Below are 22,280 nucleotides of genomic sequence, written 5' to 3'. Positions count from 1 at the left end.
AGAATATTTTTCACTTCAGCAAAATCATGACACACACACACACACACACACGCACAAACACACACACACACACACACACAAACACACACAAATACAAAGACACACACACACACACACACACACACAAACACACACACACACACACACAAACACAAACACGCACGCACACACACACACACACACACACACACACACACACACACAAACACACACACACACAAAAAGACACACATGGATACACACATACAAAGATACACACACACACACACACACACACACAGATAAACACACTTACCTGTACTATGATGCATTTGCTCTTTAACAATCCAATTAATAATTAGTAGGCTACAGCTATCAGTGTTCAGTGCTATCTTCAAAGTTTACTGCCTGCTGTCCGTTCAGTTTGTAACACATCATCACATTTTTTTGTTTAGGAAGATAATTATATTGTGCACTTTTTGTAAATGTATTGATCAGATATTTCATGTTATTAAGAAATATTCATTAAACGTATGTTCATTTAAAGGCAGCTTTGTGTTGGGGTTTGTGTTGCTGTACATTTTGGCACATTTTAACATTTACAGCAACTGAATATCAGCTGCAAGTATCGGTTATCAGCCTCTTTGACTTATTAATAATCTGTATTTGAATCGGCCCTGAAAAAACGATGTCAGTTGATCCCCAGTGTAGAGAAGAGTAGTAGCAGGAAATGCACAGAGGTCTGATCATTATATGAGAGCAGAATGACACAATTCAGCCTGTTTAAAGAGATCTTATACACATTAAAGTTCAATGTTATATTTTTAATGCTGATACCCTGATAACATCTTTCTGATGACATCATGTTGAAAATAATTCAACCTTATTGGTTTGTTAATTGTTTTTGTGCTGAATCAGTTTTTCAGATTCTCAGAAAATAAAGTCAACAACTAAACATCATGCAGTCATCTGTCATACACATCTAAATATTTAATTACATTCATATTTAATTATGTACAGGTCTAATATTGTCAGGTCATTAGATTAATTAGTGTTTGTCAGCAGTCAGTAAATGTAGCTGCTTATGGATGTGAAGCTGACAGCAGCAGGTAGCAAAGAGAGATGATCTTTCTCAACTGTAACTGTTCACTGAGTTGAACTGAGTCAAAATATCCTGCAGTCACATTAAAAATAGTGGACAGTAAAACTGGTTTTCTAATCAAGATGTCCTCATGTTAACTTTGTGGAGACAGACATGAGATCAGATCACACAGACAGATTAAGTAACTCCATTTTCTCTCCTTCATCTGCAAGATTAAAAGAAAACAAAGATTACAGTCTGCAGGTATGAGAGAGAGTGATGAGAATTATTGTTTCATTCAAGCACAGTGAGACCATCAGCTGAACTGGGAGTGTTCTGGTAGCTTACTGGTTCAGATGCATCCAGTATAACTGCAGCGTCCACTGATCTCTCTCCTGTTTGCCTGTTTGTGTGTCAACTGTTGTTTTACATTAAAGGAATAAAATGTGCCAAAAATGATTAAAACTCTTTAAATACATTAGTAGAACCACTGATGTGAAGATTAAATGTTGATCAAAATAATGAATGTTAAACTGTTTTATCATCAAATACATGAAGTAAATATAAAGTGTCCTCTTTCATGATAACATATGTTGTAATATATGTGTCATTACAGACTTTCTTACTGTAGACTCTCAGAGACTCACTGTGAAGTTTTGGCCTCAGCTCTGAAGTCCAACCCTCATCTGACAGATCTGGACCTGAGTAGAAACAAACTGTCTGATTCATCAGTGAAGCGTCTGTCTGCTGGACTGGAGAGTCCAAACTGTAGACTGAAGACTCTGAGGTCAGTTCACTGACTGTAGCTTTGGTAGTTTTTTTTCCTATATATTCAATTCAAATCCTTCACCAATGTTTAAAATGTTTGGTTCATACATTTTCAGGATTTATCTGAGCACAAATCTGTAGAATTTAAATATTTTCAGGAATTTAAAATCCACAGTCTTGTTTTGTGTAAAAATGACTTCCAGAATTTAAACTAATATGAGGCTTCAGCAGTCTGAGTTACACATATCTAGTAAGTATCAGTTTCTTCAGTGTTTCCTGGCTGAGCTGCAGTGGAGGGATCAAAACTCAAAGAGGGAATATTGTACTAAATATTCTGAAACTTTGAGTCAGACAAATCAAGTGTGAGTCTACCAGACTGTCAAAGCCTCATATTTTTTCGATATTTAATTTTTTACTGTACAAAGTTTAGTGTGTAGTTTAAAGATGATTCTTAAAGAAACTGTAGAAAATGTCCACTGTTAGTTGTTAAAGTCAATTAATGTTTATAATTTTTGGTAAAGAGTGAAGAAAAAATACACATTTGAGCAGAGACGTGATAATCAAGTGACGTCTGGGAACAGAGCCTTGGTCAGTCTTGCTCCTGATGATTTTACCGTTTGCTACAGTACCTCCTCCTGTTTTGGCCCTTGTCAGTTAACATTGACATCTGACTGTCTGAGAACCTCCTTCCCTCTTTACTAAAATGGCCCTGGTTCCTATCTGAATGCAAAATCCCTCCATTCGTGCCCTTTTGTTTCTTTTCACTAGCTGATTACTGTGTTAACCTTACTGTATAAAATGCTTCCATTTCATTTGCTCTGGGTCAATCTACTGTCACAGACCCGCTCTGTGTCAGTCCACTCACTGATATCCTGAGATATCAATAAACACCACCATCACAGCAAACACTGGAAAAGGACTTGAGTGATTTTCTGTAACAAGAGTCACATCTGTATACAGAAGATCCTCTCAACTAATATCTGTTTGAAACTGATCCAGTTTACTTGATGAAGGAGAAATATTTCTTTATTATATTCTTTAATGTGTTTTAATGAATAATGTCTGATCAGTGATATTTATCCTTTAGAACACACACACACACACACACACACACACACACACACACACACACACACACACACTCACAGACACACACACACACACACACACACACACACACACACAGATAAACACACTTACCTGTACTATGATGCATTTGCTCTTTAACAATCCAATTAATAATTAGTAGGCTACAGCTATCAGTGTTCAGTGCTATCTTCAAAGTTTACTGCCTGCTGTCCGTTCAGTTTGTAACACATCATCACATTTTTTGTTTTGGAAGATAATTATATTGTGCACTTTTTGTAAATATATTGTTCAGATATTTCATGTTATAAAGAAATATTCATTAAATATATGTTCATTTAAAGGCAGCTTTGTGTTGGGGTTTGTGTTGCTGTACATTTTGGCACATTTTAACATTTACAGCAACTGAATATCGGCTGCAAGTATCGTTTATCAGCCTCTTTGATTTATTAATAATCTGTATTTGAATCGGCTCTAAAAAAAATATATCAGTTGATCCCCAGTGTAGAGAAGAGTAGTAGCAGGAAATGCACAGAGGTCTGATCATTATATGAGAGCAGAATGACACAATTCAGCCTGTTTAAAGAGATCTTATACACATTAAAGTTCAATGTTATATTTTTAATGATTATACTCTGATAACATCTTTCTGATGACATCATGTTGAAAATAATTCAACCTTATTGGTTTGTTAATTGTATTTGTGCTGAATCAGTTTTTCAGATTCTCAGAAAAGAAAGTCAACAACTAAACATCATGCAGTCATCTGTCATACACATCTAAATATTTAATTACATTCATATTTAATTATGTACAGGTCTAATATTGTCAGGTCATTAGATTAATTAGTGTTTGTCAGCAGTCAGTAAATGTAGCTGCTTATGGATGTGAAGCTGACAGCAGCAGGTAGCAAAGAGAGATGATCTTTCTCAACTGTAACTGTTCACTGAGTTGAACTGAGTCAAAATATCCTGCAGTCACATTAAAAATAGTGGACAGTAAAACTGGTTTTCTAATCAAGATGTCCTCATGTTAACTTTGTGGAGACAGACATGAGATCAGATCACACAGACAGATTAAGTAACTCCATTTTCTCTCCTTCATCTGCAAGATTAAAAGAAAACAAAGATTACAGTCTGCAGGTATGAGAGAGAGTGATGAGAATTATTGTTTCATTCAAGCACAGTGAGACCATCAGCTGAACTCGGAGTGTTCTGGTAGCTTACTGGTTCAGATGCATCCAGTATAACTGCAGCGTCCACTGATCTCTCTCCTGTTTTCCTGTTTGTGTGTCAACTGTTGTTTTACATTAAAGGAATAAAATGTGCCAAAAATGATTAAAACTCTTTAAAAACATTAGTAGAACCACTGATGTGAAGATTAAATGTTGATCAAAATAATGAATGTTAAACTGTTTTATCATCAAATACATGAAGTAAATATAAAGTGTCCTCTTTCATGATAACATATGTTGTAATATATGTGTCATTACAGACTTTCTTACTGTTGGCTCTCAGAGACTCACTGTGAAGTTTTGGCCTCAGCTCTGAAGTCCGACCCTCATCTGACAGATCTGGACCTGAGTGGAAACATCCTGTCTGATTCATCAGTGAAGCGTCTGTCTGCTGGACTGGAGAGTCCAAACTGTAGACTGAAGACTCTGAGGTCAGTTCACTGACTGTAGCTTTGGTAGTTTTTTTTCCTATATATTCAATTCAAATCCTTCACCAATGTTTAAAATGTTTGGTTCATACATTTTCAGGATTTATCTGAGCACAAATCTGTAGAATTTAAATATTTTCAGGAATTTAAAATCCACAGTCTTGTTTTGTGTAAAAATGACTTTCAGAGTTTAAACTAATATGAGGCTTCAGCAGTCTGAGTTACACATATCTAGTAAGTATCAGTTTCTTCAGTGTTTCCTGGCTGAGCTGCAGTGGAGGGATCAAAACTCAAAGAGGGAATATTGTACTAAATATTCTGAAACTTTGAGTCAGACAAATCAAGTGTGAGTCTACCAGACTGTCAAAGCCTCATATTTTTTCGATATTTAATTTTTTACTGTACAAAGTTTAGTGTGTAGTTTAAAGATGATTCTTAAAGAAACTGTAGAAAATGTCCACTGTTAGTTGTTAAAGTCAATTAATGTTTATAATTTTTGGTAAAGATTGAAGAAAAAATACACATTTGAGCAGAGACGTGATAATCAAGTGACGTCTGGGAACAGAGCCTTGGTCAGTCTTGCTCCTGATGATTTTACCGTTTGCTACAGTACCTCCTCCTGTTTTGGCCCTTATCAGTTTACATTGACATCTGACTGTCTGAGAACCTCCTTCCCCCTTTACTAAAATGGCCCTGGTTCCTATCTGAATGCAAAATCCCTCCATGTTAACCTTACTGTATAAAAAGCTTCCATTTCATTTGCTCTGGGTCAGTCTACTGTCACAGACCCGCTCTGTGTCAGTCCACTCACCGATATCCTGGGAGATCAATAAACACCACCATCACAGCAAACACTGGAAAAGGACTTGAGTGATTTTCTGTAACAAGAGTCACATCTGTATACAGAAGATCCTCTCAACTAATATGTGTTTGAAACTGATCCAGTTTACTTGATGAAGGAGAAATATTTCTTTATTATATTCTTTAATGTGTTTTAATGAATAATGTATGATCAGTGATATTTATCCTTTAGAACACACACACACACACACACACACACACACACACACACACACACACACACACACACACACACACACACACACACACACACACACACACTGTAGCAACTGCTCTACACTTTATAATTAACACTGGCTGAAGCAGCAATATGGACAAAGACTGGAGGTCTTCTTTTTAGTGAACATTTAATAACATTTCTTCATCAGTAGATGTTACAGTTAACATCATAGATGAGTGGACGTGGTCTGTAAATAATATAACAAACAGCCTACATTAAATTCACCATAGATGGCAAACAATTTAACTGCAGGCTATCTTGTAAGCTTTAAACATTCAATAAACATAAAAACTGATGTCAATGAACATCACAGTGTCTTTCATAGCGATAAAATTGTGTTTTGCTAATAATAGAAGAGGTATGTTATTTCTAGCACTGATATGGGTGTAAATGACTTATAATGGTCTGTTAATAATAATTTAAAAACCTTATTTTTTCCCTTAGTTCCTTCATCCACTTCCTCTAAGCTTTTATTTTGACACTGTATTTCACTTTTTTGTTGTGGATCTTTTAGTTTGCAGGCTGTTTTAGCGAAAAAGGAAGTGGACGCCCTGTCATCTTAGAGACGTTGCCTTGACAACAGAAGTCGCCTGTCAATTAACAGCTGAACATAAATAATGAAAAGCTTTAAGCATCAGTAGGCTTAACCACTGTCTGGCTGGGGTCCGCTACACTGGGAAAGTGAGCTATCATAATGCTAATGAGTGACATCACTCCTGTATAACTTCCTGAAATACACGCAATGTTACATCAATCATTAAACGGGATATAATGAAACATACAATCAGTAAATCATACTCATACTACTCATCACTAATCATACTACTATCACTTAATATAACTTAATTATCTTTCATGGATACACATTGACTTCCTAGTGTGTAACACATTAACCGGACAGGAAGGAAAAACAACAACACTTCAGTTCTGCCTTCAGTAACACAGACACACACACACACACACACACACACACACACACACACACACACACACACACACACACACACACACACACACACACAGTTGAACATGTTTGATTGGATTACAAATGGATTTTAATCTACATCATTTATTCTTTATTCAGTTTGGAGCGGTGCAGTTTGTCAGAGATCAGCTGTGCTTCTCTGGCCTCAGCTCTGAAGTCCAACCCCTCCTCCCATCTGACAGAGCTGGATCTGAGATACAGCAACCTGAAGGATTCAGACGTGAAGCTGCTGTGTGATCTTAAGGAGAGTCCAGACTACAGACTGGAGACTCTGAGGTCAGCAGTTTTATATTTAACACAGTCAGTATCAAAGCAAAGATCCAGTATTTCCTGGTGAACATCCAACCTTCTCAGTGCTGCTTTTCTCAGTGAAGCTGTGAGAGGAGAATGGTGACAGGCTTCAGGATTGGACAGAAAGACAGAGAGAGAGAGAGAACAGTCAGCCAATCAGATGAGCCAGAAGCTTGTTGTGATTATGTGTTTGAGTTGATGTGAAGATGGCTGTTGTTGTTGTGTTGATGTCTGTAGGAAATAAAGGATTACAGCTGACAGCCTTACAAGACGTATAGAGACAGTGGTCCTCATCATCAAATTGTCAGTCCATCAAATCTGATCTCAAAGTGTTTGTTCTCTCATTTCAACACTAAACAATTGATCAGTTCGTCTTTGTCAGAGCTCTAAGATCAGTCTGACTGCAGCCTGCAAATCACTGGCTCTGATTTCACACAAGCATCATTACGTTTAGTAACCATGTGGTCTTTACACAGACTAGAACCTGTGCGGAAGGAATCACAGTAGCTGTTATCTGAGAGCTCTGACTGATTGTCATGTGATGATTTAACAGCAGGAACTATCTTCAAATCCCACAGAGACTCTGTAGCTTTAAACTTTGATACGAGTTGACATGTATCAGCAGTAAATCCATCAGTAAACTGATGAGTGAATGTCTCTGTTTCTGCAGTAATGATGTGTCCATGACTCTCAGCACATTATTTCCTCTGTGTACTTGAGTGAAATCTGCAGAGGAAACACACTTGATAGTAAAAGTGTGTGCAGGTGTGTAAGCTTGGAGCTCAGTGTGTTCACTCCAACACGTTAATATGAGAGCTGAAAGGAGGCAAGCTACGCTGCACAGCTGTTCCACTTCTGGTCTGAACAGGACTGAAGTCCTTGTTGCTCTTTATACTGGATGTGCTGCATCACTGACTGACAGCTGATGAAATGAGTCTCTCTAAAGACTAATTTATCACCTCTGTTGTTTCTTCTTATCTCATCAGATGGAAGTATAATCATTGATCTCGGTCAGAGTGTCAGTGAACATCCAAGAGTGTTGAGAGAGGATCAGCTGTATCCTGATGATCCATCTGGACTGGAGTCTGGGTCTGGATTTTGTCGTCTTCACTTAAGTCTCTTAACTGACTACAAACTGAACAGTTATCTCTGGATTTTGTTGAAGTCAGCAATTTACAGATTTGTTATGAACTGTTTGATGCAGAAAAGATAGAAACCAGTGTTATAAGTCAGACTCTGAGCCTGGGCTCATATTTATCAAACGTCTCAGAATCACACTGAGAGTTAACGAGGACTAAAACTAATGAATGAAGCAGAAGAGAATTCACTGTGACTTTCAGCAGGAGAAGGATTACTGCTGGGAGAGAGTGAGACATCGCTGTTTTACCACAGTCAGAGCAGCAAAGTAGAAATAATGATGACTTGTTGTACTTTTCTCACAGTCTCAGCTGGAAATATTAAACAGTTTTAATTTAGTATATTATGTGTGTATTCATTATGTTTATGAGCAGGTAACTTACCAAGGTTATGTAATGAAACTATGATACTAAAATTCATTATAAGATGATATTTACAAACTGAAATCAAACTAAATCAATTTTTAAAACTCATTTTATATTCACGGATCCACTAATTAATTTTGTTTTAGATGCTTTACATCTTAAATTTGAATCTTATGTCTATTTTTCTGGCTGTGCTGGCGGTGAGTCCAAAATGTCCCAAATCACTACATGAAGTGATTTGGGACATTGTACCCTCAGTGAAACAAAAGACCATGACATGAGAGTCAGTGACAAATAAGGGTAGGCAAAATGAGCAATTCAAAAATATCTAAAAAAAACTGTCTTAAAAGCAGCATCAGGTTTGTTAAAATGTACATTTTGTATCATTGTTGGTTTTATATCATTGGATTATTTTTTTCATCACTATACTTTATTTTCTTATTTCTGTAACATTGGTTTTAAGAAGCGTTATACACTCATTTTCTTTGTTCTTGGTTAAAAAAAAAGACATTTTAACAGCAGACACATCTGTGGAAATAAATGAACTTGCAGTGATTTAATCCTGTGTCGAGCTTCAGCTTCATTTATAACATCTATTTTTACTTTAGTTATTTTCCCTGTTTGTGTATAAATGAGCCATATCTGATTGAATCTGTGTTGTTAGTTTTGGATTTCTGTGGATCTGTTAGATTTCACCATCAGTGAATACAGTGTTGCCAAGAAGCCCCATAGTGCTTTCTGTCTCTGGCTGCAGTACAGCTGACCGTCCACTAGATGTCAGAGTCTGACTGGAAGTGAAAATACAAAACTCAATACGACGTCATGTGCTGCAGAAAGATTATTTTAACCAGTTTTTCTTTGTTTGTAACTTTAATTTGTAGAGCAGAAATTAGGCGGCTGTTGTGATTTTTCTTTTTATATCTTGTTTTTTCTTCTAGTTGTTGCTTAATTTAATTATTTCCTTTGTCATTTTGCTTTAACAACCAGATCGTTTTATCAGGACTACAACCAGTTTGATTTCTGTGCAGCTCTAACAGGAGCTGATTTGTGACTTTAGACTTTATCTTTTTCCTTTCAGAGGTAAAAAAAAAAATCGATAGAAAACATCCTTGAACTTGACGTACATAAACTCTTTTTAGGGACGTTTTATTTCCTGATAGCTCAACTTACAAATGAGTCTAATAAATAATAATATAATAATAATACCTTGTTCCCTTTCCGGCTAGGTCGCTTGATCACAGATGTAACACTCATTTATCATAAATAATAACTTGATAACCTTTCATTAACACCAGGAACCTTTGCGTTGTCAAGGCACTCGTCTCCAAGACAACCGTTGCACCCACTTCCTGTTTTGCTCAAAAAGCCTTCAAAATAAAAGATCCAAAACACAAACGTGCACAGGAAGTGGATAGGGGAACTAAAAGAAAAATAAGCCACACATGAAATTACCATCAACAGATCATTTTCAGAGTCATTTACAGTTGCTTTTTTATTTTAGTTCCGTTTTAGTTAGTTTAGCAAGTGATTAAGTAGTTTTAGTTTAGTTTTAATTTAGTTTAAGTCTCAGTTTTAGTTGTTCAGGTATTAGGAGGAAAGCCTTGATTAGTAGAAGTTGTAAAAGATGAAATAATGCTGACACTGAGGTATAGGTGTTTGTACTAGCCCGTTATCTGAAGAAGTCAAACTGAACAGAATACAGTAAAAGTGGAGAAAATTGTTTGGACCAGAGCCCAGAAATGCACATTGTTGTTTTTTTTTGTGTTGTTGTTGTTGTTGTTGTTGTTGTATTAGTATCTATTCTGAGGTAAATATTAGGGTGGATGTAAAAGTAAATTAAAGTATTCAGGTCATCACGGTAAGTATTGGTCAGATTGAACTAGGGAGTCAAAGACAATACACAGGCTGACACACATTATTATCGGCCCCAGACAGGACACACTGTGAGGCTGGATCAAATTCAACAGGGCCTTCGTCAGATGACCCTGAGGCCCACAACTGATGATGTGTCCTATAATACAACATGAGTAATTAAACAGATCTTAACATCTCATCATCATCAATCATAATAATAATGATTAATTTAATCATTGGAGTAATATACAGGTAAGACAGTCATTAGGAAATTAAATTTTGTATGCCTTCACAATTTAAATGACTGAATGAATTTGAGGGTCCGTTGTTGGAGAGTTTGAAAGTGAGCATAGAATAAGATGATTCAAATAAATGACGCCCTCCTGACTTTATGGGTCATACAGGGCACCTTGACTGAAATTTTGCCCATTTAATATTCCCATTGACCTACATCCCTGCGTCCTGCACCTGCCTCTGACTCACTCTCATACACCTAGATGTCACGGGAGGTGGTGGAGTGATAATTATTTAGTGAGCAGTATTTATTCTTTCATGTTTATAATCAGAACAAATTATACTGACTGTAAAGTACCAGTCTGTGAAACTGGAAATTTACCCAAAGTCCTCAGCAGCAGGTCAAAGATTGATCCTCAAAACAGTAAAATATTTTTCAGTTTTATGAGCCAGTTCATAAATGTGTCAACCATGCTTTTATCTGTCAACAGGGAGCTTCCTGTTCATGTTGTCGTTTGCTCTGGTGAGATTATGAGTCATATGAGCCACACAAAATGGACAAAACATCACGAAAAAATTCACAGACAACAACACGAATTGGCCGCTCACAGCATCAATCACTCCCAGTATTTGGTACATTCTCTTTCTATGTAGATTGTGTCTTTTGTAAAAATATTTCACCACTTGTAAATTTGTCTCAGTGCTCCTAAAAGTGTTTCATATCTTGTTAATTTGTTTTCTAAAATCTAAATTTGTTTTGTTTTTGGTCAAAATGTTGTCTTTGGCACAAAATATGATTTCAGGATGAATTTTCTTCTATGATCTCATTTTTTTTCAAGTATCATAGAGGTGATATATCAGGGCCAAATTGTATTGTATTTATACAAGTGTTTGCAGTCATATGAACAGATAATGAATGCCAATACAGTAAAGCAGATGTCTAACAGAATGATATTACCCAAATGTCCAGGTTCACTGTTTTCCCTGTGATGTTGAGCTTCTTTGTGAGGAAGAAGAGACACGATGATCAGGCTGTAAATTGACTGCGACTGACGACTATTTTCATCATCCATTAATCTGTTGATCACTTTCTGGATTCATTAGTCGATTAGGCTGACAGTCATTGTTTCCCCAAGTCCAAGTTGACGTCCTCAAATGTCTCATTCAGTCCAAAATAACACAAAGATTCAGTTTACTGTCATAGAGGACAAAAGACACCAGAACATATTCACATTTGAGAAGCTGGAATCAGAGAATTTTATCATTTTTCCCCTTTAAAAATGACTAAAATTGTTGGCGATTTATTTTCTGTCAATCAACTAATCTTCTCGAATTATCATTTCCGCTCTATTGATTACTATCATCATATTCCCAATTAATTTGTAAATTCATTTTTCTTTTTCAAATCACAGTTTCTCAGAGCCCAAAATGAGGATTAGAGCTGTAATGAAAATTAGCAACAACCAAACAATCGTTTTCTTCATTTTTAAGTAGAAATTGGGGCAGTCAACAGTCAAGAGTCACACAGAGCAGGAAAAATGGCGCAGACGTGTCGCATTTCACTACAAACAGAAGAAACATACATGACAGACATCACTGGCTAACTTTACACAAGGAAGTGACATTTTTATTGTATTTTACTGTTATATGAGTAAATGACCTGACATCATCGTGATGAGGGCAACCTAACGATAACATGACTGTACTGAATAATTGATCAAGCACTACGTGACTAGAAGTAAAACTATTCAGCTACATGCCAGAAGTCATTTTAAGATGGTCTTGTTTATGTTAAATGTTCCCCAAAGATCCTGGACTAAGGAAAGCTTGGACCACAGCTGTCAGATGTAAGGATTGTGAGCTGAATGATACTACAGTTCTCTGTAGTTGTCATTTTTAACACAGATGATTTTGACAGAACTGTGCTCGTGAAGGAATGTGTGATTCAGCTTTTGGATCCTTTCCAGACTATCTGAACAAGATTAGTTTATTTTCAAGTCATAAGATTATCAAAGTGTCATTTTTGATAAACTGTTAGTATATCGTGGAAACTGATAATAATGAGCACACAAAATTTCTACTGGAATTGCCCCTAAACCTGATATTGAAAGTGTAAATGTCGCCTTTAGATTTTTCTTACTTTATTTGAGATGCTCAATAAAACCAGGTCCTGAGTCTCAATTTCAATCAATCTTTATTTATATAGCGCCAAATCACAATACAAGTCATCTCAAGGCACTTTACACAAGACTGTACTCTTAATTTAATTTAATTTAATTTAAAGAGCTCCTGGCGACAGTGGCAAGGAAAAACTCCCCTTTTACGAGAAGAAACCTCAGACAGAACCAGGCTCCTGGACCGGTTGGGGTTGAGGGGAGAGAGAGCTGGTAGGGGGAAAATAAAGACACTGAACCTTTGAATTCATCAACCTAAGTAGGTTGAACATAGCAGTTCTTATCTGCAGCACTTTACAACATATTTGGAGACATCACGTAACCAACAAGTGTGATATTTTTTAGGATCATCATTGAGTCATTGACCCTGATTAACCATACGATACCTGAGGACTATGATGATAAATGAGGACAGAAATAAACTGTACAGTCACTGCTAAATGATTTAACACACACACATACACACACACACTCACACACACAGGTGATTTCCAGTAAAGAAGGAGGGAGGAGTAAACAGGTAGGGATACATTATAAAGTCTTCTGTCCTGTCTTCACTTCATTTTAAAGCAGACAGGGCAGAAGGAGGAAAGCAGCAAGTCTGAGACAGGTGAGTGCTGAAAATAATGATTACTAACATTATCCATCAATCTAATTATTTTTCAGATTAATTGTTTTGTTTAGTTGATTAAACTGTCAGAAAATCAGAGGTGGCTGATGTGATTCAACTGATTCAGTACTGATTCAACTCCTTTACTTCAGGCTCTGAAATGTATTTATGTACAAAAGTAAAAATTTAATTTTACCGTCAATAATACACAATAGGCTACTGTTAATCTTTTAATAAAGAAAACAGTTCTCGGCACACGAGATGCCGAGAGGGGGGTGCAATCACAGCAGTCAGGACGTTTGCTCACACGCGTTGCATTGATAATTGATAGTCACAAACACATACTCTCTCTCTAGTGCTCGAACTGCATGATCGATAACACACACACACACACCGTCACTCTCTAGCGCGCGCTCTAGATTCCTGGAGATTGTAGAAATTTGCGGAGACTGTAATTTCTCCTCGCTGACAAACTCACTGTCACAGACTGCTGTTATAATTGACTTCTTTATAATGTCACCGAGGTTGACAGTAACATAACGAGTTACTGTTTTGACAATATAAGGAGTAGAAAGTACAGATATTCGTGTTAAAGATGTAACGTGACACACAGGATCATTAAAATAGAGAAGTCACAGTGTGAAGTCTGTTTGTTGGTTTTAAACTACAGTCAAAGTCCAGATGTGATTCTCTGAGAGTTATAAATGTAATGTTAGAATAAAATCACACTTTAAGTATCTGCTGAGAATTCAATCTATAGTCTAATCTATATATAGTCAGTATACTCATTTTCCAAGCTGTTTGTAGTTTTGTTATGTTTTTTTATGGTCTTACAAATAATACTGACAATGACGTTGATCAACCATTATGTTATCTCTGCCTGTGTGTGGCCTATGAATCCACTGATAGAGGGAGGTTTATGTATCTGTGTGTCACGCACTAAAACATGGTTATAAAATCATAATGTTGACGTCTTCAAACGTTTCCTTGTTCCTTTTCCTGGTTTCTGCGTCCTCCCAGATGTAACATGACACACTGCTGCGCTCTAGATAAACATGACCTGAAACAACCATCATAATAATTAACATACACATTCACTCAACAAATATTATGAAAATAAAATGCACATTTCTCACTAGAAATGTTGTCAGAACACATTTTAATGTTGAAACTATGTTAAATAATATTTTCCAGTGAGAATAAAGGAAATGGCATATTTTTTGGCAGACATAAACTTCACAGTAAAATGACATGGACGCAGACCAGCAGAAAATAATAGGCAAAAAAAGAGACAATTTTAGAGCCGTTATTGTGAAACTAACACTTATTGCGCTTAATGAATCTCACCTCTGCCTCATCGTAGGTGTGAAAGGAGGTTCAGCTGTTCCTCAAACCATTACATTAACAAGCATCTTTCCTTTTGAGTTGTCCTTGAGAAAGACACTGTATGCCTTTTGGCTCATGATCAGCAGATGACCTCTGACCTCCCAGTTTAAGCACCAGGAAAGTCAGTGGTGAAGTTTAGTATCTCATCATTATTATTTTCCTTTCAGGTTTTCAGAGACCAAAAAGCTTCCCTCAGTGTCCAACGTTACCAGCTGATCATTCATGAACTCCTGTAAAGGTATGTGACGTAAAAATATAAAAGTTTGTTGTAATACCAGCAGAGCACTTCATAAAGACATGATACTGCCCGTCAAAAGTACAACAATAAGAATGAAATATTCTCATTTGATATGAAATACAGACACCAAACCCTCACACCTGGAACATGGCTGCAAAAGTTTGTTGTTTGCCTACTAATAGAGTTTTGCAGTAGTGAAAGACTGAAAGTATGAAAATAATAAAAGTTGTTTCAAGCATTAGATGATTAATATGTAAGATGAACATGTACAAAAGTCATACTGGTAAAGTGACATGAGATGAGAACTGAACACGTCCTCTTATTTAAAATGCATATTATTTTCAGCAGGGGGCAAAATGTCGAAACATAAAGAGGAGCTCTTGAACATTCTTGAAAACTTAAAAGAAGATGACTTCAAGAAGTTCAAATGGTTCCTGGAGCTGGATGACGTCTTGGAGGGCTTTAAAGGCATCCCAGTGGCTCAGCTGGAGAAAGCAGCAAGGCAGGACACAGTGGATCTGATGGTACAGAAACATCAGGATCATGGAGCTCTGCAGCTAACCAAGAAGGTTTTACAAAAGATCGGCAAGAATGATCTGGTGCAACGTTTACAAAACTTCCAACCAGAACCAAAAGGTAAATTAGAGGAAAGCAGTAACACATGAAGTCTATAAATTATTACATAAATTATGAGTTACAGTATTCTATTAATAATAATGTGTTAACAAAAATAATCTTAGGAACTGATTTGTCTTTTTTATGGTACACCAGCTTCATCAGAAGAAGAAGTTGCAGGATAAATAATATTTTATATTATCTATATATATATATATATATATATATATATTTCTTTAATGATTCAAAGATAAAATAATTTAAGTTAACTGGCTCACACCATGAAAAGACAGCAACCCCCCCTTTTTTCTAAACTTTTTTTTTCACATCCTTGTTTCTCACTGCAACCAGTCATCTGTTAGTCTCTCTCTCTATTTTACACTAACTGTTAAGTAAGACCACAAGATACTTGAAGTCAGTGAGGAAACCTCAGACCCAGAAGCCTCTGTATAGCCCAAACACCCCCTTTTATTTACTTGAAATGGTTCAGCCCTGTCTCCAAACCAGCTTTTTTTCTCCAAACCAGGCTTGACACTTGTTAGCCATATTAGCTGTTAGTTTGTTACTGCTAATATTATAAATAAATCTATATTATAAAAACACCTAATATTATAAAAAACAAATCAGGGTGTTTAATTTCACTCCTCTTTTATCTGACATTTAATCAATGCAGGAAAACGTTTATCAAACTATTCATATTAACTGAGTTGTTCTTGCTCTTGCTGCCAGGACCAACAGATGCATCACCAGGCTCAGCAGTCCTATCTCCCCATGATAATGAACCAACCCCACTGCCAACTGAGGAAGGAGGTGAGCAGCATATGTTGAATAACATTTTAATTAACTGAGTGAGGTCTGTGGGAATTTATTTTCATTGTTATTATGAAAAAAGAGAAATTATTAAATACTTTTAATTACTAAAATTGGTTGTGCAATGACCACACCAACAACATACTGTGCTTAAACTGTTTATTAAAGCTGCAGTATGTAACTATTTTTTTGTTCAATTTGCTAAAATTGTCATTATCTTGTGACAGTAGACTAAGATAAACATCAACTGTGACAAAATCCTGTGTCTCTGGGTCCATCCAGTGGTCGTAATGCCATTTGCAAGAATCCATCACTCCTGGATCAGAACAACCAATCAGAGCAAGGAGGAATGTCTGAGAAGTGTCAATGATGCTCGTGCATACGCTGCTGGCAGCCCCTTTGCCCCGCGCAGGGCGTACTGTTTCAAAGATGCATCAAGCTCAACAGAGCAGATCGCACAAGATAGGAAGTAGGACACAGAATCAGCATAAAACTTCCAGTCAACTGCCAAAAAAAACCTATGCAGACTCCCAATCATATTTCAGCAACAAACACAAACAAATTAAACAGACAGATAAAGACACCATCTAGCAACGTAGCCTACTGACCCACAATAGAAGCACAAAAATCAAAGAAAATACAGCGTAGAATGAGCGGTTCTTAAGAATGGTTCTACGATGATACGTGGCTAAAGTGCTGGTAGAGCCAGGAATCATTTAGTGTTTGTCTAGATTGAGAGATGAAGAGATGCTCTGACGATGATAAAGTCTGAGATTTCTGGAATTGCAATTGCTAAATTGCATCTAAAGTTATCTTGTTACACTTTCATACAGAGCAGGTCAAGACAATATTTTTAATTTACGAAGACCCCGCGTTCCCCCCCATTTGCACTTGGTGATGGCAGCAAGGAAAAACTCTACTTTAACAGGAAGAAACCTTAAGCAGAACCTGGCTCTGGGGGACGGCCATCTGCCTTGACGGATTGGGTTAAAAGAGAGACGGAGTCATCTGAGAAATAAGATAAATCTGAAAGCCGGAATGGTTGCATGTGTCAGATTGAAAAGTTGCGACTGTAAATTTGGGAATAAGAAAAGTGAAAGCTGCAAGTGAGAACGTGACTTTAAATTTCAAATGGCATGATGAATGCTTAATCTATAGCTGATTGTGTGGACTGATGATGTGTCGGCATTAAGAGGAAGCCGGTGAGGATTTGTGCTTTCTCTGAGCAGTGAATTTAATAGAGAATGGATGGATACGAAGCTCGACTGTCGGTTAGGAGTTTAGAGAAGAAGCAAATAACTGGCATCCCCGTACCAGGTTTCCCTGCTAGGGCTAGCTTCTGGGGTTGCTGGAGGTGGTTGTAATGGCAGACGATATTGAAGTGACATTAGGTTAGCTGTCAGGAGAGACATACTGAAGCCCCTTTAAATCTATTTTATTAGTAAACAGTGACTCGATGCGTGCAACACTGATGATAATGAAGTATACAGGTTTTAACTTAAAATTTAAAAAAAATATATACTGGTGCCGCTGCTGATAATTTCTCATAGGATCATTATTGTTGTTGCTAAAGGAATCACATTTAGTCAATATTTTGGGCCTTCTTGATATGTATCATTCAGTGTAATGAAATATTGTCATACAGTATAACACCAATATTTTATATTGAAATACAATACATATGAATCGCAATAAACATGAATTACTAGCTTTATTCTTGAATATAACTAATATAAGGGCATAAGTGACACTCCAATGAACATATGTAGTTGTTAAAATCTATATTTTTCTCCTCTTTCAGCAGGTAGTGGACGGCAGAAGGTTTTAGGTAGATATGATTTCATTCTGACGAGGAAATTTCAAAAAACCACAGATGGAACTGATGAAGCAGGAAGTGAAACCCTCCTCAAAAAGATTTACACTGAGGTCTACATCACAGAGGGAAAGAGTAGAGAGGATAATATCCAACACGAAGAGAAGCAGCTTGAAACAGTTTTCAAGACAAACACCCTCCATGACACTCCAATCAAGTGTCACAACATCTTTAAAGTCTTACCCTGCCAAGAGGAACACATCATCAAAGTTGTTCTGATGAGCGGCGTCGCTGGCGTTGGAAAAACCTTCTCAGTGCAGAAGTTCATTCTGGACTGGTTAGAGGGCTCCAAAAACCAAGATATCAGTCTGCTGATTCCACTTTCATTCAGGGAACTGAACGTGGTCAAAAATGAGCCGCACAGTCTGCTCACACTGATCCGTCGTTTCTATCCAACATTAGAGAACGTCACAGCAGAGATGCTCGATTCTGAAGACTTTAAAGTTTTGTTCATCTTTGACGGCCTGGATGAAAGCAGACTGTCACTGGATTTCAAGAACAGTGAGGTCGTGTCTGATGTCACACAGAAGTCATCAGTCAGTGTGCTGCTGACAAACCTCATCAAGGGGAATCTGCTTCCCATGGCTCTCATCTGGATCACTTCCAGACCTGCAGCAACCAATCAGATCCTGGACCAGAAATGTTTTGACAGGATAACAGAAGTACGAGGCTTCACTGATGCCCAGAAGGAGGAGTACTTCAAGAAGAGATTCAGTGATGAAGAGCAGTCCAGCAAAATCATCTCACACATCAAGACATCCAGGAGCCTCTGCACCATGTGTACCCTCCCAGTCTTCTGCTGGATCATTGCTAGAGTTGTTAAGCGCATGTTGACTACAGAGCAGAGAGGAGAGCTGCCTGAGACCCTGACTGACATGTACTCACACTTCCTGCTGGTTCAGACAAAGAGGAAGAAGAACAAATTTGATGAGGGACTTGAGCCCAAAACACAGAAGCTGACGGAGGCTGACAGTGAATTTCTTCTGAAGCTGGGGAGGCTGGCGTTTGAACATCTGGAGAAAGGAAACATCCTGTTCTACCAAGAAGACCTGGAGCAGTGTGGTCTTGATGTCACAGAGGCCTCGGTGTCGTCAGGATTTCTTACAGAGATCTTCAAAGCAGAGGGCGTGATATTTGAGGAAAAAGTCTACAGCTTTGTTCATCTGAGTGTTCAGGAGTTTCTGGCTGCAGTCTACATGTACCACTGTTACACCAACAGGAAGACAGAGGTACTGGAGGACTTCCTGGGAGAAGACTACAGTAACCCAACTCTGGATGACTTCCTGAAGAGAGCCATGGAGAAATCTCTCAGATGTAAAAATGGTCACCTGGACCTGTTTGTTCGCTTCCTTCATGGCCTCTCTCTGGAGTCCAACCAGAGTCTCTTAGGAGGCCTGCTGGGGTGGACACACCATCAGCCGGCCTCATCAACCATCCAGAGAGTCATCAAAAACCTGAAGAAGATGAACAGTGAGGATATCTCTCCTGACAGAAGCATCAACATCTTCCATTGTCTGATGGAGATGAACGACCGCTCAGTACATCAGGAGATCCAAGAGTTCCTGAAGTCAGAGAAGAGATCAGAGAAGAAACTCTCTGAGATCCAGTGCTCAGCTCTGGCCTACATGCTGCAGATGTCAGAGGAGGTTCTGGATGAGTTGGACCTGGAGAAGTACAAAACATCATTTGAGGGACGACAGAGACTTATCCCAGCTGTGAGGAACTGCAGAAAGGCTCGGTGAGTCCAGATGTGATTAGCATTATAAATCAGTGTAGCTTAGTAGTTTAGCTCTTCAAATATAAATAATATAAGATTTGTATTATTGTTAAAATAGTGCTCTTCTTGTTTATAGCTGAAATAATATGCAAATTATTCACAGGTGTTCTTGAGCTGTTTCAAATGTTTAGTATAAATAATGTAGATTTTTCAGTTAGTTGTGTTTATAGCTGTTAAATTAATGAACACGGATATTCTAATTATTTTAGATAATTATTTGATTGTATAATTTTTTTCTTCTATTTATCTTCCTTTGGGTGATCGAGGCATCATTCAAACCCAGTGAAACAAATGAAGGACTTTAGAAGTTGTGGTTGAGGTTTTATTACAGCAGCATTTTATCACAACTTATATCAGTATTTACAGTTATCAGTGAATGCAGTTAAGTTATTAACACATGAGCAGGTTCTGCAGCTCATAAATTAGACAAACTGTTTTTAACACTATGATTAAGAGTTTAAAAAAAGATCATGTCATTTTCCAAAGAAGAGTTCTCTAGTCAGAGAAAATTACTTTCATCATAATTTTTTTTCTTAAAGGTTTCTTAGACATTTCATAGTGAGGACGGAGGATCAGCCAATCAGCACACTGATTCAGTAATGTCAGTTATACAATAATATCTATAAGTTTTCTAACATTAAACAACATTAGCCTCCGTAAACTACTGGTCATATGAGACAAACAGAACTGAGCAATGCTGCCTTTTATTTCTCATGAATTCAACCTTTTATTTTAAAGAGGGAAGTCGTGTTACATCATCTTGTTTTTAAGTCTTTCTGATATTCTGTTGGTCACAGAAAGAAACTCAGCTGTTTTCTCTCTTGTTGGTGTAGAGTAGGGGTCGACCAGACCGATAATCGGCTTAGATATCCGTCATTTTTTATATTGTGTGTAGACGAAATTCTTACTAGATTTGTAAGAGTTGATGTTTCTTTGAAGAATCACAGACATGGAGTGATGAATCTTTCTCACACAGTTGTTCTCACGAAGAACAAACAGTTTCAGCTTTTAAACTGTAACTCCTACTGTAGTGGAAATTTGAAGAAGAGAGGGTAATAAAGTAACAAGTCATAAAGTACATAACCCAACCAATGAACACTGCTAAACCCTTGCTGACCTCTGAATAAATAAGACAGACAAATCTACTACCGGGTGTCTTTTCTGAATGAACAAAAATCCCTTAGGCGTTCACCGAAGTTAAGGCACACACAAAAAATCCCTCACATTCCCCCCTTTTGACACAAAGTTTCAACCAAATATTTACACAATATCACAAATGACATTACAATGTAAAAGGGGAAAATTGTAAAATTGAAATACAAATAAAGGAAACATACATTTCTATGGAAAGACAACATCTTATCTCTATTAATTAACAAACTCATCATACATGTAGCATAGGCGGGGTGGCCATGGGAAGAGGTGGGACAATTTCCGATTGGCCGACCGATTATGCCATGAATACTCCGCAAACCGGCCATCACTGTTATGAACCGGCGAAAAGGCACTATACGTGTGAGCTACTGAGAAAACCACACACTTTACATATCAAGCAATTGTAATCCATGATGTATTTATACTGCTTTCTTGCTGTGCATTTCTCAGTCATGGTTACTCTTGTGGTCCAGTTTTTCTTATCACTTCCAATTTTACAACTTAAATCCACTCCTATTTTAGTATTCTACAACTACCATGGTTGTATATTTAAAAATTATAACTGCAATATATTATTATCTTTGTTTGTTCTTAAAATATGGAATGGAGCACGGCCTGCTGGGAAAGGGAGAAAAGGGCTCATCCAATGAATGAATAGTTTGCAAAATCGGGTCAAATCCAATTCACAAAAGTAGACAATATATTTCTGGTGATTTTCCAGTCGCAGTTCACATCTACTGCAGCGAATATTTTTCTGGAAGTGAGCACTATGACTTAAAAATCTCCAGTAATATGCTGGCTGTATATTTCTGAATTTGTGACGAATCTGCTGACGGAAGCGCAACACAGCTGGAGCTGTTCGGTAAGGAAACCAGTTAGATTGGAAACCAGTGGGGACAAAAAATCCCCTGTGGATTTCAAGGCCTCACTCCGCCACTGATATGTAGCCATCTAAATCATTCACGTTGAATGGGTTTCCTGGAGCCCATTCTGACATGGAATATGATTGTGGATTATTGTCACTGGATGGCTCAACTGGTATTTTAAGGCATAATTCTTTTGTTTCCCCTCCAACTACTATGCCCAACCATTTGTGCAGAAAGGCTCGCATACAGATTA

At 37.3% G+C, this 22,280-nt stretch overlaps 1 protein-coding gene across 1 annotated transcript in view; it reads left to right on the top strand.

The window, feature by feature from the left end:
- The window catches only part of LOC134004336 (NACHT, LRR and PYD domains-containing protein 12-like), a gene marked incomplete at its 3' end in the record, with an annotated part of 79,114 nt that overhangs the window by 51,792 nt on the left and 5,042 nt on the right, over nt 1-22,280 (top strand). The window contains 1 exon segment of the mRNA XM_062443567.1: nt 6,742-6,918. Coding sequence (XP_062299551.1) covers nt 6,742-6,918 — 177 coding nt within the window.

This window comes from Scomber scombrus, chromosome 22 (genome assembly GCF_963691925.1).
Source record: "Scomber scombrus chromosome 22, fScoSco1.1, whole genome shotgun sequence".
NCBI classification, from domain to species: Eukaryota; Metazoa; Chordata; class Actinopteri; order Scombriformes; family Scombridae; genus Scomber; species Scomber scombrus.
Note: the sequence above shows the minus strand (reverse complement) of the source record. Positions and strands in the feature narration are given on the sequence as shown.